The sequence below is a fragment of the Abramis brama genome, assembly GCF_963993115.1.
Source record: "Abramis brama genome assembly, chromosome: 2".
In the NCBI taxonomy this organism is placed as follows: Eukaryota; Metazoa; Chordata; class Actinopteri; order Cypriniformes; family Leuciscidae; genus Abramis; species Abramis brama.
In genome coordinates, this window is record NC_139964.1 from 20,136,104 (window position 1) to 20,148,505 (window position 12,402).

The 12,402-nt window shown below is 35.8% G+C and overlaps 1 protein-coding gene across 1 annotated transcript in view; it reads right to left on the reverse strand.

Moving 5' to 3' along the window:
• The window catches only part of LOC311077826 (complement C3-like), an 82,115-nt gene that overhangs the window by 56,452 nt on the left and 13,261 nt on the right, over positions 1-12,402 (reverse strand). Inside the window, exons 17-23 of the mRNA XM_084106457.1 lie at positions 11,723-11,831; positions 11,434-11,522; positions 11,167-11,309; positions 10,666-10,872; positions 896-956; positions 637-723; positions 258-461 (exon numbers count right to left, since the gene is read on the reverse strand). Of these exons, the coding sequence (XP_083962583.1) occupies positions 258-461; positions 637-723; positions 896-956; positions 10,666-10,872; positions 11,167-11,309; positions 11,434-11,522; positions 11,723-11,831 (900 nt within the window). The remainder of the gene's footprint in view (positions 1-257; positions 462-636; positions 724-895; positions 957-10,665; positions 10,873-11,166; positions 11,310-11,433; positions 11,523-11,722; positions 11,832-12,402) is intronic.

A 12,402-nucleotide genomic window follows, 5' to 3' on the forward strand; every position in this document is an offset into this window, starting at 1 on the left:
ATTCGATTTACTATCCCATGAGGCCACGGGAGAGGATTTATGAATGACAGTGAAGCGACGCAACTGTCGCCAGTAACAACATGGTCAATGTAGTATGTCCGAATTTCATTCATACTACCCATATTTATACACTATATAGAACATACTCTTTTAACGGTCATGAAGTTCAAATATTTAAGTGTATTACCAACTCAGACAGTACGTGATTTCGGACGCAGCGATAGTCAGATTCTGTGTATCTGTTGTATCCTGCTGACCTGTGTTGATATGTTTAATGGCTTCACTACGGCGGTCTATTCCAACAGTCTCCCACTGATTGGTGCTGTCCAGATAATGAGTGGCAATGACAGGTAGAGTCATTAAGATCATGTTTGACTCTCCAGAACCACTGGGCTGGACAATAAGGCGACCCATGACGTCTCCACTGATGGCCTGCTCAATTGTCTGAGAGATCTCTTCACCTGGAAGGAGGAAAGAGGAAATGCAGGCAGAAAATGTTCATTTTCTGTATTATTCAAGACATGAAGGAATATGTTGTAATCAGATGATTATAGATCTATTAAACAAGCAAACAGCTTTGAACAAGTGTTCAACCATTTTCATGAAAATTGATTTACGGTAACTTTTTTTCCTTACTAGTGACTGTGACGAGCCAGTAAGCAGGTGTGTCTTTAATCTGATCACGTGGCATTTCAGGTCTTATGACTACATGTTGCTTTACACCTGGGGTGAAACACATGGGACATGGGAAGTGTGAGGAGTCATTAGAACTGATCATAGGAGAGACATTTTGGATTGCTTTGGTGAGTATCAAGCCAGAAAAAAAGCAGATGGTTGTGATCTCTTGATTAGAATGATAATGGTTATCATTTCTGTGGTTCTCAATAAAACTCACCGGTTTGAGCAGGACTGAGCTCCATATTAAATGTATTTAACTGAACTAGCACACCGTCAGACTAAAACAGAGAGAAAGAGAGAGTTAACAGCCAATATGGTTTCTCATGGTCTTCTACTTTTCCAGCATCTTGAAATCAGTTATCAGTTATCATCATTATCATTATCTTGTGACCAAAACAAGTGAAATCCTCCAATTTCTATTGACCTGATATTACACACACACACACACACACACACACACACACACGCACACACACACACACACAGAGACAGAGGTTATTTACAATCAATCTTGTCCAATGAAGATTAAATATACATTTGGTAACTATGCAAAGTGTACATTTGGTAAACTATTATACTTCATGGGGAAACTGAACAAATCCAGGTAGAACAATTTGATGTAGCAAGAAATGAGTTAGTTCAGAGTTTTCATTTTTGGGTGAACTAACCCTTTAATAGAGCATGTACATGCATATCAATAATTGGAGCACAAAACAATAGTAACAAAATTAGGTTTTAAATGAGCCCTAACTGAAACTTGAAACCCTAGATGCAAGTTTAATATTTTAAATAAAAACGTTTTAATTACTTTACTATTTTTCACATATCATATAGCAAGTATTATATCAAGTATTACACTGTTAACCCTTGCTGTAAAAAAGGTCAAATGCTGACAGTATCATACCATTTTCCATTACTACAGTAATATACTGTAGAAAACAATGCATTATGGGTTATATTTGTCGTTTTCGAGAAACAGGAATATATTGTAAATTAACAGCGCTTAAACTTATCGACACTCAGAGGCTGTTTTCCCAATCACACCCTATACCCTCATTTACTATTCCCTACATTAGTTCACTAATATAGTCCCCTTGACAGAGTGAATGAAAAGAAGTGAGTGAATTGAGACACTGATGAACACCTGATAAGCAGAATCACTGAAGGACAGAGAAACAAGAGCAGAAAAAAGAGAAACACAAGAACTACAACTGACTTCCAGCCACACTGAGTGTGAAACCAGTTTACAAACCAGTTTAACATTATTTCATACATGTACAAAAGTACTTAAGCTCTAGACCCTTGACTATAACATTAGTTTATCTCTGGCTGCTGTAATGGTGAGTTTATAAAACACATTTTTATGGGTATATAATATAAATCTCATATCTGTGAATCTACAACATGAAATTCAACAATCTTGAAAGCATGTAATGCATTAAAACTGCTGCTTGACTCAGACACACACAGACATCAACAATCAGCACATGAATCTCAATAATGGTGACAATCAAAAGGTTCATGTCACAATGCATGCTGGGTTCCAGGATAGTATAAAACTCCCAGCATGCACTGCTGCATGAATAAATAAGTAACAAAATGACTGTCACCATTGTTGAGAGTGACACACCATTGTTGATTTTTGATATCTCTGTGTTTCTACAAGACAGTGTTGCACTGTTTTTTTGGTTGTGCATGATGTGTTAAAAAAAAATGGTGGTAATGTAACACGTTTGATACAGGATTAAACTCTGAATGAGATTAGCGAATGAACAGGCTATATGATGATTGTGTCATCATAATCAATATAACAAGTTGCATTCACAAACCATGCGTGTGTGTACGAGAGTGGCTTGCAAAAAACAAACAAACAAACAAAAAAGATCAAGCAGCAAGCAAAAACTAATGTTAAAAAGACAAGGGTCAGCATCCCAACTAAAGCAAACACTAACACTTCAAACCAAACATTTTCAATAACATCTCAAAAACAACTTCTGTAGATGTATGACAGAAATAAAGTCATACTGGTCAGAGGTGGAAGTAACGAATTACAACTACTCATGTTACTGTAATTAAGTCGTTTTTTTGGGTACTTGTACTTTTTTGAGTATATTTTTAACTCTGTAATTTTACTTGTACTCAAGTACATATTAAGCTAAGTAATCTACTTCGTTACTTGTAAAGGCCCTGGTCATTTCTAGGCTTGACTACTGCAATGCTCTTCTGGCCGGTCTTCCTTCAAGTGCAACTAAACCTCTACAGATGATCCAGAATGCTGCAGCTCGTCTTGTCTTCAACGAGCCCAAGAGGGCCCACGTCACTCCTCTGTTCATCTCTCTGCACTGGCTACCTCTCGCTGCTCGCATCAAGTTCAAGGCATTGACGCTTGCTTACCGATCTATCACAGGCTCAGCTCCCTCCTACTTTAACTCACTCCTACGAGTCTACATCCCTACCAGACGCCTACGATCAGTCAACGAGCGACGTCTCGTGGTTCCATCGCAGAGAGCCACAAAATCACTTTCCAGAACATTCTCATTCACAGTTCCATGCTGGTGGAACACTCTCCCCTCCCTCATCCGGAATGCTGAATCCCTGACAACCTTCAAAAATCATCTGAAAACCCATCTCTTCCGTGAGCACTTAACCACATAAAAAAATAAAAAAAAATAAAAAAAAACAAAATAAAAAAAACCCCCTCCCCTTTCCCTCTAAAAACCTCACTTATCGGGCTTATGCTACTCTGAATAATGCCTGAACTTTGTATCTTGAGCACTCCTTGCGTAGCTTTGGTTTTTGCCTCTTCATGATGATTCGCTTAATCTAGTCCTGCTTTGTAAGTCGCTTTGGATAAAAGCGTCTGCCAAATGACTAAATGTAAATGTAAATGTAAAATCACATTTCGTTACTGAGTACAATTTGAATTGATATTCAAATCTTAGACCGGCATTTCGGTAGCCAATAAAAATATTTGATCGTAAACGGACCAATAAAACCCCTGATATTTGGACTGAATTAAAGCCGCCGCAGTCGCAGCAGGTTTTGAAGAGCTGATCATAAGTGAAGGAGGCGAGGAGCTCAGTGATTAATGGCTGGACTGAACATTTGGAGAAACAACAAACTACATATTGTCAAAATATCTATATTTTGATACATTTCAATACTTAAATATCTGTCAGTCAATACTCATTTTCTGCAGTATAGGCGTATAGGCCTATACACCGATACGATACCAGCTGCGCGTTCGCATTCTCTCATCTCAACGACAGCGAGTTTGACACCCGCCTCCTCTCAGCGCGGGATTGCAGGTAGGCCTATTACGCATAATTGTATTAATACCTGCAAGTTTCTATGGCATTTTTTAATGGCAAATGTCACGAGTGCAATATTGTAACGCGAGGGCACATTCATGTAATCGCAGAAAACTGGACGCGAGCTCTCAAATGTACGAATGAACTGGACTCGGATATTGAGTGTGCGCTCTCGGACTGTGTCATATCATGTGCAATCGCGAATCTCTCCAAGTGGTTCTCACTGCAGACTCAAATGACGTCCAGCTCCAATCTCTCCATTTTCTTGAATTAAACGCTGTCAAAAGTTATGAAAAATCTAGTCTTTTTTGCAAATTAAATTCAGTTTGAAATCAAGCTTCCTTGTGCTGTGTGTGAGCTATTGCAACAGTTAACGTTACCCTATTGTAAAGACAAATACACTGAGTGAGTAAATATTTAAGTTAGATTATTGTAATGGTTATTGATCAATGTTTAAATATGTAAACAAAAGCCTAAATTAAAATCTCACTGTATAAAGTGGACGTGTCTCTTCAGAAGACTTGAATTAAACTTTTCCATTCAAATAGATTACTGTTACAATGAGTGTTGTGTTTTGCGATGCTTGAAAATAATGATTGCCTTGACAAAATGGATGGACAAAAATGTATATATTAAAATATTTAGTATGTGGTAGTTTTCCCGATGGTATTAAAAATTATAGGCTAGGCCTACTGAATACTGACATAGGCCTATTTCAAGGTGTCATATTGAAGTTAGAAATTCCAGTATCATGACCACTAATGTCCTTCGACAATAAGGTAAAACGTGTTAAAAGTAGCTATTTTCTACATAAATCTATGATTTGGTTGAATATTTATTGGTAATACATTAACTATCGCCAGCTAAAAAGTAACTAGTAACTAGTACTCTGAGTAGTTTTTGAGAAGAGTAATTTGTACTTTTACTTAAGTACTTTTTTGACACCAGTACTTTTACTTGTAATTGAGTATTGTTTCAGCAATGTAACGGTACTTGTACTTGAGTAAAAATTTTCAGTACTCTTTCCACCTCTGATACTGGTTAACCCTTAATCACTCCTTGGGGTTCAGTGGACCCCACTGGACTTTTCCTTCATTTTTAAAAAGTGTTACCTTCTTCTCAGAGGCATGAAACTCTGTGAATTTTCCTAAATAATTTATCTAAACACGCACAAAAAATCTGGGCTTGATTCGGTTGTTCTAAAGGTGTGTAAAATTTTTTTTACCGTTTAACGCCCTTGGGGTCAGATAGACCCTACATTGAAAATGAATGGGAAAATGAAAAAAAAAATGACTTTTTTAATTTTGTTTGTCAAAAAAAATGACTTTTTTAATTTTGTTTGTCAAAAAAAATTAAATAAATCCAGTATAAATCTGAAAATTTCTACATATAAACCAAGGTCTGGTCCTAGAGCATAAAGACAAAGTGGAACGAATTTTCTATCTCACACACACACACACACACACACACAACACTGTTGCCAGTAGTTTACTGTAAAATTTTGTTTTTTGGGTCGCCATTGTGCAGAAGAGTAGAGCCTGTGCTTCAGTCCAGGAGAAGATCTACAAACATTGATGATTTGCTGCATGTTGCTTTATTTAACAGGCGGTGACTGTGTAGGCGGTCCTCTTTATTTACAATATTTTATTGAGGTTTCAAATGAAATAAGTTCACAGTAATACTTTGCTAACATTATTTGTGCTTTATAATTTTTAGTTAATACCGGTACATTTAAATGACAGTTGGTCAATTTAAGGAAGTCGGTTTCTGCAAGTGAAATTAGTTAACTCGAGTTATAATTTCATTTTTACAGTAACATACTGTAGATTGCAGTAAATAACTGTACAAATAACAGTAAATTACTGTAGAAAAGTCTGGTAAGGGCTAGCAGTGTATATACTATACACATTGCACCTTATTAGAAGAAGCCCACCGGTGCAATATCAGTTTAATCAAAGTAATAATTAGCTGATTATCAAAACTGTTGTTAGTTGCAACCATATTTTGTTACCAGTTTGTTTTTCAGAACCTGATACAGTGATTCAGATGCAATTGAAGCAGTGTTAATTTTGACAGCAAATTTTGATTTAGTTTTAGTCATAGTCTTTTGACTAAAATGCCATTTAGTTTTAGTCATATTTTAGTCATCTGAATTGTTTTAGTTTTAGTCTAGTTTTAGCCGACGAAATACAATAAGATTTTAGTCGACTAAATCTACTGTAGACTAAAATATAATGGGTTTCAATTTAAATGCATTTATTTAGAATTTCTCAAAAATTTCCAAACCCATATACTCCCGGAGAAAACATATATTAACCTGCTAATATATTATTTTAAAGTTTGAACGTGCAATACAGATACAGATTTAACTACTGTAACTTAAAAAAAAAAAAAAAAAATCTTAAAATTAAATAAAACCACTTTTCCTAAAGTAGACGACAGTCTTTTTTTCAATAAATGATGAATTCTTTATAACTTCTTGCATAGGCCTACATCATTCTCTATTCTTTCAAGCAGACATATTTATTTGTATGAATTAAATATAATTAATCCTTATTAAAGCTATTAACGAGCAGTGTATGCTTTTCTCTTTTTCTTTTGTTGCTTGATCAATATTAGGACACAGGCCGCATTGTTTATTACCCACTGTCACTTTAAGACATCGGATCATGTCGAATGACATGCGGATCCAGTGCACTGATGCACATAGATACACTCACAACTGTTTAAGACATAACCGACATAATTTACGTGAATACTCTCCAAAACTGACATTTAGACATAATATTTGTGTGTATTTGTCCATTCAGACACGAAAGAGAGCTCAATTCTGTACTCGCGCGCTGTATGATGTGAATGGCTGCACGCTTCGGGTCGGGTGTGTGCGCACAGAAAACCGTACTACACTCTAAAAAGAGATGTGTTAAAAAACAACACACAAGATGTGTTGATGGCATTTGACACATGTTGTGTATATTTTTAACACACAATGTGTGTTAAAATGTAACTCTGGATAGAATAGCACTGGGTGGAGGAGAGTTTGTTTTTATGAAAAAAAAAATATACAGTGCAATGCATAAGTGAATACACCCATGCTAAAGTTGACTAAAAAGAGGAATAAAAAATCATATTTTGGAAATTGAACTTAATGCCTTAATTTAAAAAATTAGGAAAAATCCAACCTTTAAATTCCCATAGAGGCAGGCAGATTTTTATTTTTAAGTATTTTTTTAAAAAAAAAATTTAGGATACTATGCATCCTGATAAAGTTCCCTTGGCCTTTGGAATTAAAATAGCCCCACATCATCACATAGCATTCACCATACCTAGAGATTGGCATGGGGTACTTTCCATAAGATCATCTCTCAATGCAAATCAAACTAGCTTTTAGGCTAACTGAAATAAAATTATGCCAATCTCTAGGTATGGTGAAGGCTATGTGATGATGTGGGGCTATTTTAATTCCAAAGGCCAAGGGAACTTTATCAGGATGCATAGTATCCTAAAAAAAAAAAAAAAAAAACTTAAAAATAAAAATCTGCCTGCCTCTATGGGAATTTAATATAGGGGTGTACTCACTTATGCACCATGTATTTTAAGGAAGAACATTTATTTATTTACGATACATTATTCATTCACAAAGAAAATTGGTGTCCTGAAAGGTTGGATTTTTCCTAATTTTTTAAATTAAGGCATTAAGTTCAATTTCCAAAATATGATTTTTTATTCCTCTTTTTAGTCAACTTAAGCATGGGTGTATTCACTTATGCATTGCACTGTATATAGGTATATTTTATATGGTATCCCATAAAATGCTCTAAAATAAATAAAGCAATATATTCAAATAAATAAATTAAATCTTAATTCATGAAAACTTAAAGGGTGGTTTTTTTCAGCCAATCACATCATGCCTCTTTTTCAATGTCTTTTTCAAATGCTGCTTTCACTTGTTATTAATAACCAGATTAACGTTATTTCTGTCAGACTCTACAGAAGCTCTTATTGAGAATTAACAGGTTTTGGTGTTGACGATTCATTGAATGTTTTATTTAAAGTCACCAGAATCGTGATTAGTGTCAGCTTTATTTGAGCTCTTGACCCTTGACTCTTTAACATTAATTTTCTCTGATTGCTGTAAATGTGTCTTTAATCTGTGCAATTGAAACAGCAGAAAAAATCATGAGAAAAATGTGCTCAGATGATAATATTATCATCATGAACATGTAAGATTGTTCAGCAGAAGCTCAGAAAAAGTTTAATATTTGAAAGATGAGTGTATTACATAAAAGATTAGCATAACGCAATTAGCTTAAAATTAATTTTTAAATACACAGTTCGTACAGAATCTTACAGTCTAAGGTATCAAACAGATATCAAGAATCAGCACATGAATCTCAACAATGGTGACAAACGAAATGCTTCATGCCGCAATGCATGCTGGGTGCCACCATAGTACAAATCTCATCCATGACTCCCAGCATGCATTGCAGCATGAAGCTTTTTGTTTGTCACCATTGTTGAGATTCATGCGCTGATTCTTGAGGTCTGTGTTTGACTAATTTCTGCTGCAGATTAAAATTTTCAGAAAACATTTATTTTATTATTCTGCATTGTTGGATAGCATGATGTTGTGTCACAAGATCATTATAACTAACAGCACATAAATAAAATAAATGTGCACCATCCATTTACTCATAAACTTGATCAGATCAGCACTTGACATCATCAACAAACATCTGATCATCTTTTCACTCGCCATAACAAATGTATTTTATTAAAATACAGTTAAAGCAGCCAGAGAAAAACTAAAAGAAGAGTAAAGGGTCAAGAGCTCAAATAAAGGAGCCATTAATCACGATTCTGGTGACTTCAAATAACACATTCAATGAAACATCAACATCTAAACCTCTGTTAATTCTCAATAAGAGCTTGTCTATGTAGATTCATGATGTCTAAAACATCCAAATGTTCAAACAAACTCTTTATTAAACATCACTGGACTCCATAAACACAAGTTAACAAAACGTTTCAGTGTTCATCCAAACACTCAGTTGTAAAAACACAGGAAGTAACTCTGGCAAATACACACCGACTACAGTCACATGTGACACATATCTGACACAAGTTGTGTAACTATAACACATTAGTGTGTAAAAGGTTTCAACACACTTCTGTGTAAGAGGAATAACACATTAGTTGTGTTAAAGGTAACACAAAATGTGTAGTCCTTATAAACACAGAGATGTGTTAAGAATCGACACAGGTTGTGTGTTAAATTTTACACAACATGTGTTGTCCCTGAGCACACACACTACATGTGTTAAAATCTACACAACATGTGTTGTCCCTGAGCACACACACTACATGTGTTAAAATCTACACAATATGTGTTAAAATCTACACAACATGTGTTGTCCCTGAGCACACACACTACATGTGTTAAAATCTACACAACATGTGTTGTCCCTGAGCACACACACTACATGTGTTAAAATCTACACAACATGTGTTAAAATCTACACAACATGTGTTGTCCCTGAGCACACACACTACATGTGTTAAAATCTACACGTGTTAAAATCTACACAACATGTGTTGTCCTTGAGCACACACACTACATGTGTTAAATTCTACACAACATGTGTCATTTTTAACATCTCTTTTTACAGGTTGTGTTGTTTTCAACTCATCATTTTATAAGAGCGTGCAGACACTCACCATCACTGTGAATGGTATGCAGTGTTTGCTATGTTCTCAAACTAACAGGCCAGTGGAAATACAAGTTATTTATATACAATACTTTGTCTGTTGTTACATTTTAATTAAATTCAAAGTGCAAACTCTGTTAACTGTTATCTCTTCATGAACTTTTGTCAAACGCAGCATTATCAGTTAGGGGTTGAAGCGTGAATAACTGAATAATGTCCAGTACAGTGAGTCTGTCCAGTCATTGAGCTTGAAACATTGTGTTGTACTTTGTGTGCACATGCATTCTGTCCTCGACTATTGATTAAACGGTTAATATTGTTGCATCTGGCCCTTTCGCTTTATTTTTTAAAATGACACAATTTGTGTGTTAAAATGACTTACACATTTATTGTGTTAAATTTGACACAACATGTGTTGTCCCTGAGCACACTCACTACATGTGTTAAAACTGACACAACATGTGTCATTTTTAACACATCTCTTTTTAGAGTGTAGAGCTCTTTTTTTGCGTCGTCACTCTTATTCAGATCTTCATGTCTGCTCTACTCATTCTCCCAGACGTTTACATGTTTTAACGTTTTATGAGACATGCAGCGCATGCCAACTCGTGTGCCGCTGGGTAGATCACGTCACAGTACAAATGTGCGCATCTACCACAAATGCAGGACATCAGACTGGATCGCTTCCCAAATCGTCACTATCAAACATTTTCGTCTAGTTTTTATTCGTTGACGAAAATGTCAATAGTTTTTCGTCATAGTTTTTGTCATTCAAAACTCGTTTTTATTTAGTTATCGTCTCGTTTTCATCTGTGAAAAAAAACGAAATTAACACTGAATTGAAGTTCTAACAACACTTTAAATTCTGAACACCTTCCTATTTACATAGAAAGCCAACAAATCATCATGTTCCCTATAAAACTGTTAGTGTGAACATATTTGGAAAAACAAGTGCCCATCAGACGTACCACCACCTTCAGGGTCTTTCTCTCGCCATCCTCATACTCAAATATTGAAGCTTTCACCTCAATCATGTGATCTCCCAGCGTCAAGGGAATAATCACATATGAAACCGCTATGCTGGAGCCTTTGTCAATGTTTACTGTTGTTCTGAATTTGCCTTTCTTACTGGCAAAGCTGCAAACATCTTCTGTCTTCATAAACTCCACACGCACCTGTGAAAACAGGAGAGAGAGACACAAATCTCTTCAATATCTAGAGGAAACTTCCTCCAAAATAAATGCATTTCAACTGAACATAAAATGTGTGATGGCAGAGGATATGAAATGAATTTAAAATGTGTGATGGACATTTCTGTTTCGGTAAAGGACATTATCCTACACTTTTCTTTAGTTTGAGTCACAAGCATCTCAGAAATGAGTCTCAGGATCCATGTAATACAATGATGCACATAGTTTTAATGTACACCATAAAACCTGAATGCATTTTTGATATTAAAACCGATCTACCTTCTTCAGGTTTCTTGGTGTGTAGTTGTGAATAATGGCCTTGATTTCCAGTTGTTCACCGCGCACAGCTGAATAAGGGATCTTGAGGTCAATGAAAAAGCTCTTAAAAACTACAATCTCCTCAGGTTCTGCCACACAGATGCCTTTGAGGAGGAACACAGACACACAGAAGGGTTTAAAGCAGCAGCTCCTGGATGATGATGATTATATGTTGATGATGAAGATGTTTTTCAGACCATGTATCCTGTGTTTGCAGCTTCATCTTACCAAGTGTTGGTGACAGACTGACAGCCAAGATCTGCCAGGTAGTAATAGAGTCTTTCAGGAAGATCACTTTATCTGTGACTGGTGCTGGACTGAGATATGAGGAAAATACAAGAAGACTGTTGAAGCACTCTTTTAATGGTTGTTTACTATTACACACACACACACACACACACACAATGTGTCACCAACAATTCTTGACAAATGAGATAATGTAAATTACTTGCTACGAGTCACTAGTGGTGTGAACAGTACTAAACTGACGGCTTTTGTCTAAAAGTCTCCTACTCACCAATTCTCACATAGATCAATCTCTTCCCAAAGCCAACTCTCAGGGAACTGAGTACGTGACACGATATCATCAGAGTCTGTATAATAGTCATCATCATCATCATCACCACCTGTTGTAACAGATAAAAATGTGACAGAATAGACCTAATACAGCAAAAGGACAAACAATCAAGTTTGTAAACGAGTTTGAGTTTTACAAAGTCAAGTAAAAATGTATTAGGGTTTCAAGCCCTGATTGGTGCTAGAACCCTATGCACTGATTTACCAATTATTTATTTTCTGAAAGTGTATTGGGGGAATGCTATACATTTGTGAGAGAATGCAAAAGTATTGTCAATATTTTTCCTCCCATCTCATATTTTATTCCATCATGTCCCTTAACGGGCTCTGTAGACATTGTGGAATAACAAGTTTATTAAATGTTTAATTTAGATTCCAATATAAACTGAGAAAGTTTAGCAGCGGTTATGATGATTATATCAAGAGATTCCTGCCAGTCCTGTTCTCTAAATGAGTCAATGGCTGAGACTCTCACCCTCACCCTTTGTCTTTATGCATTTCCTGACCATTAAGCTCAATGTACAGCTGTGCTTTTGTCTCTGTGATCATGTGAAGGTGTGGGTGATACTGTCAGGCTGATTGGATCATTTGAATGATAGTGTTATGCTGATTAAGGCCTGT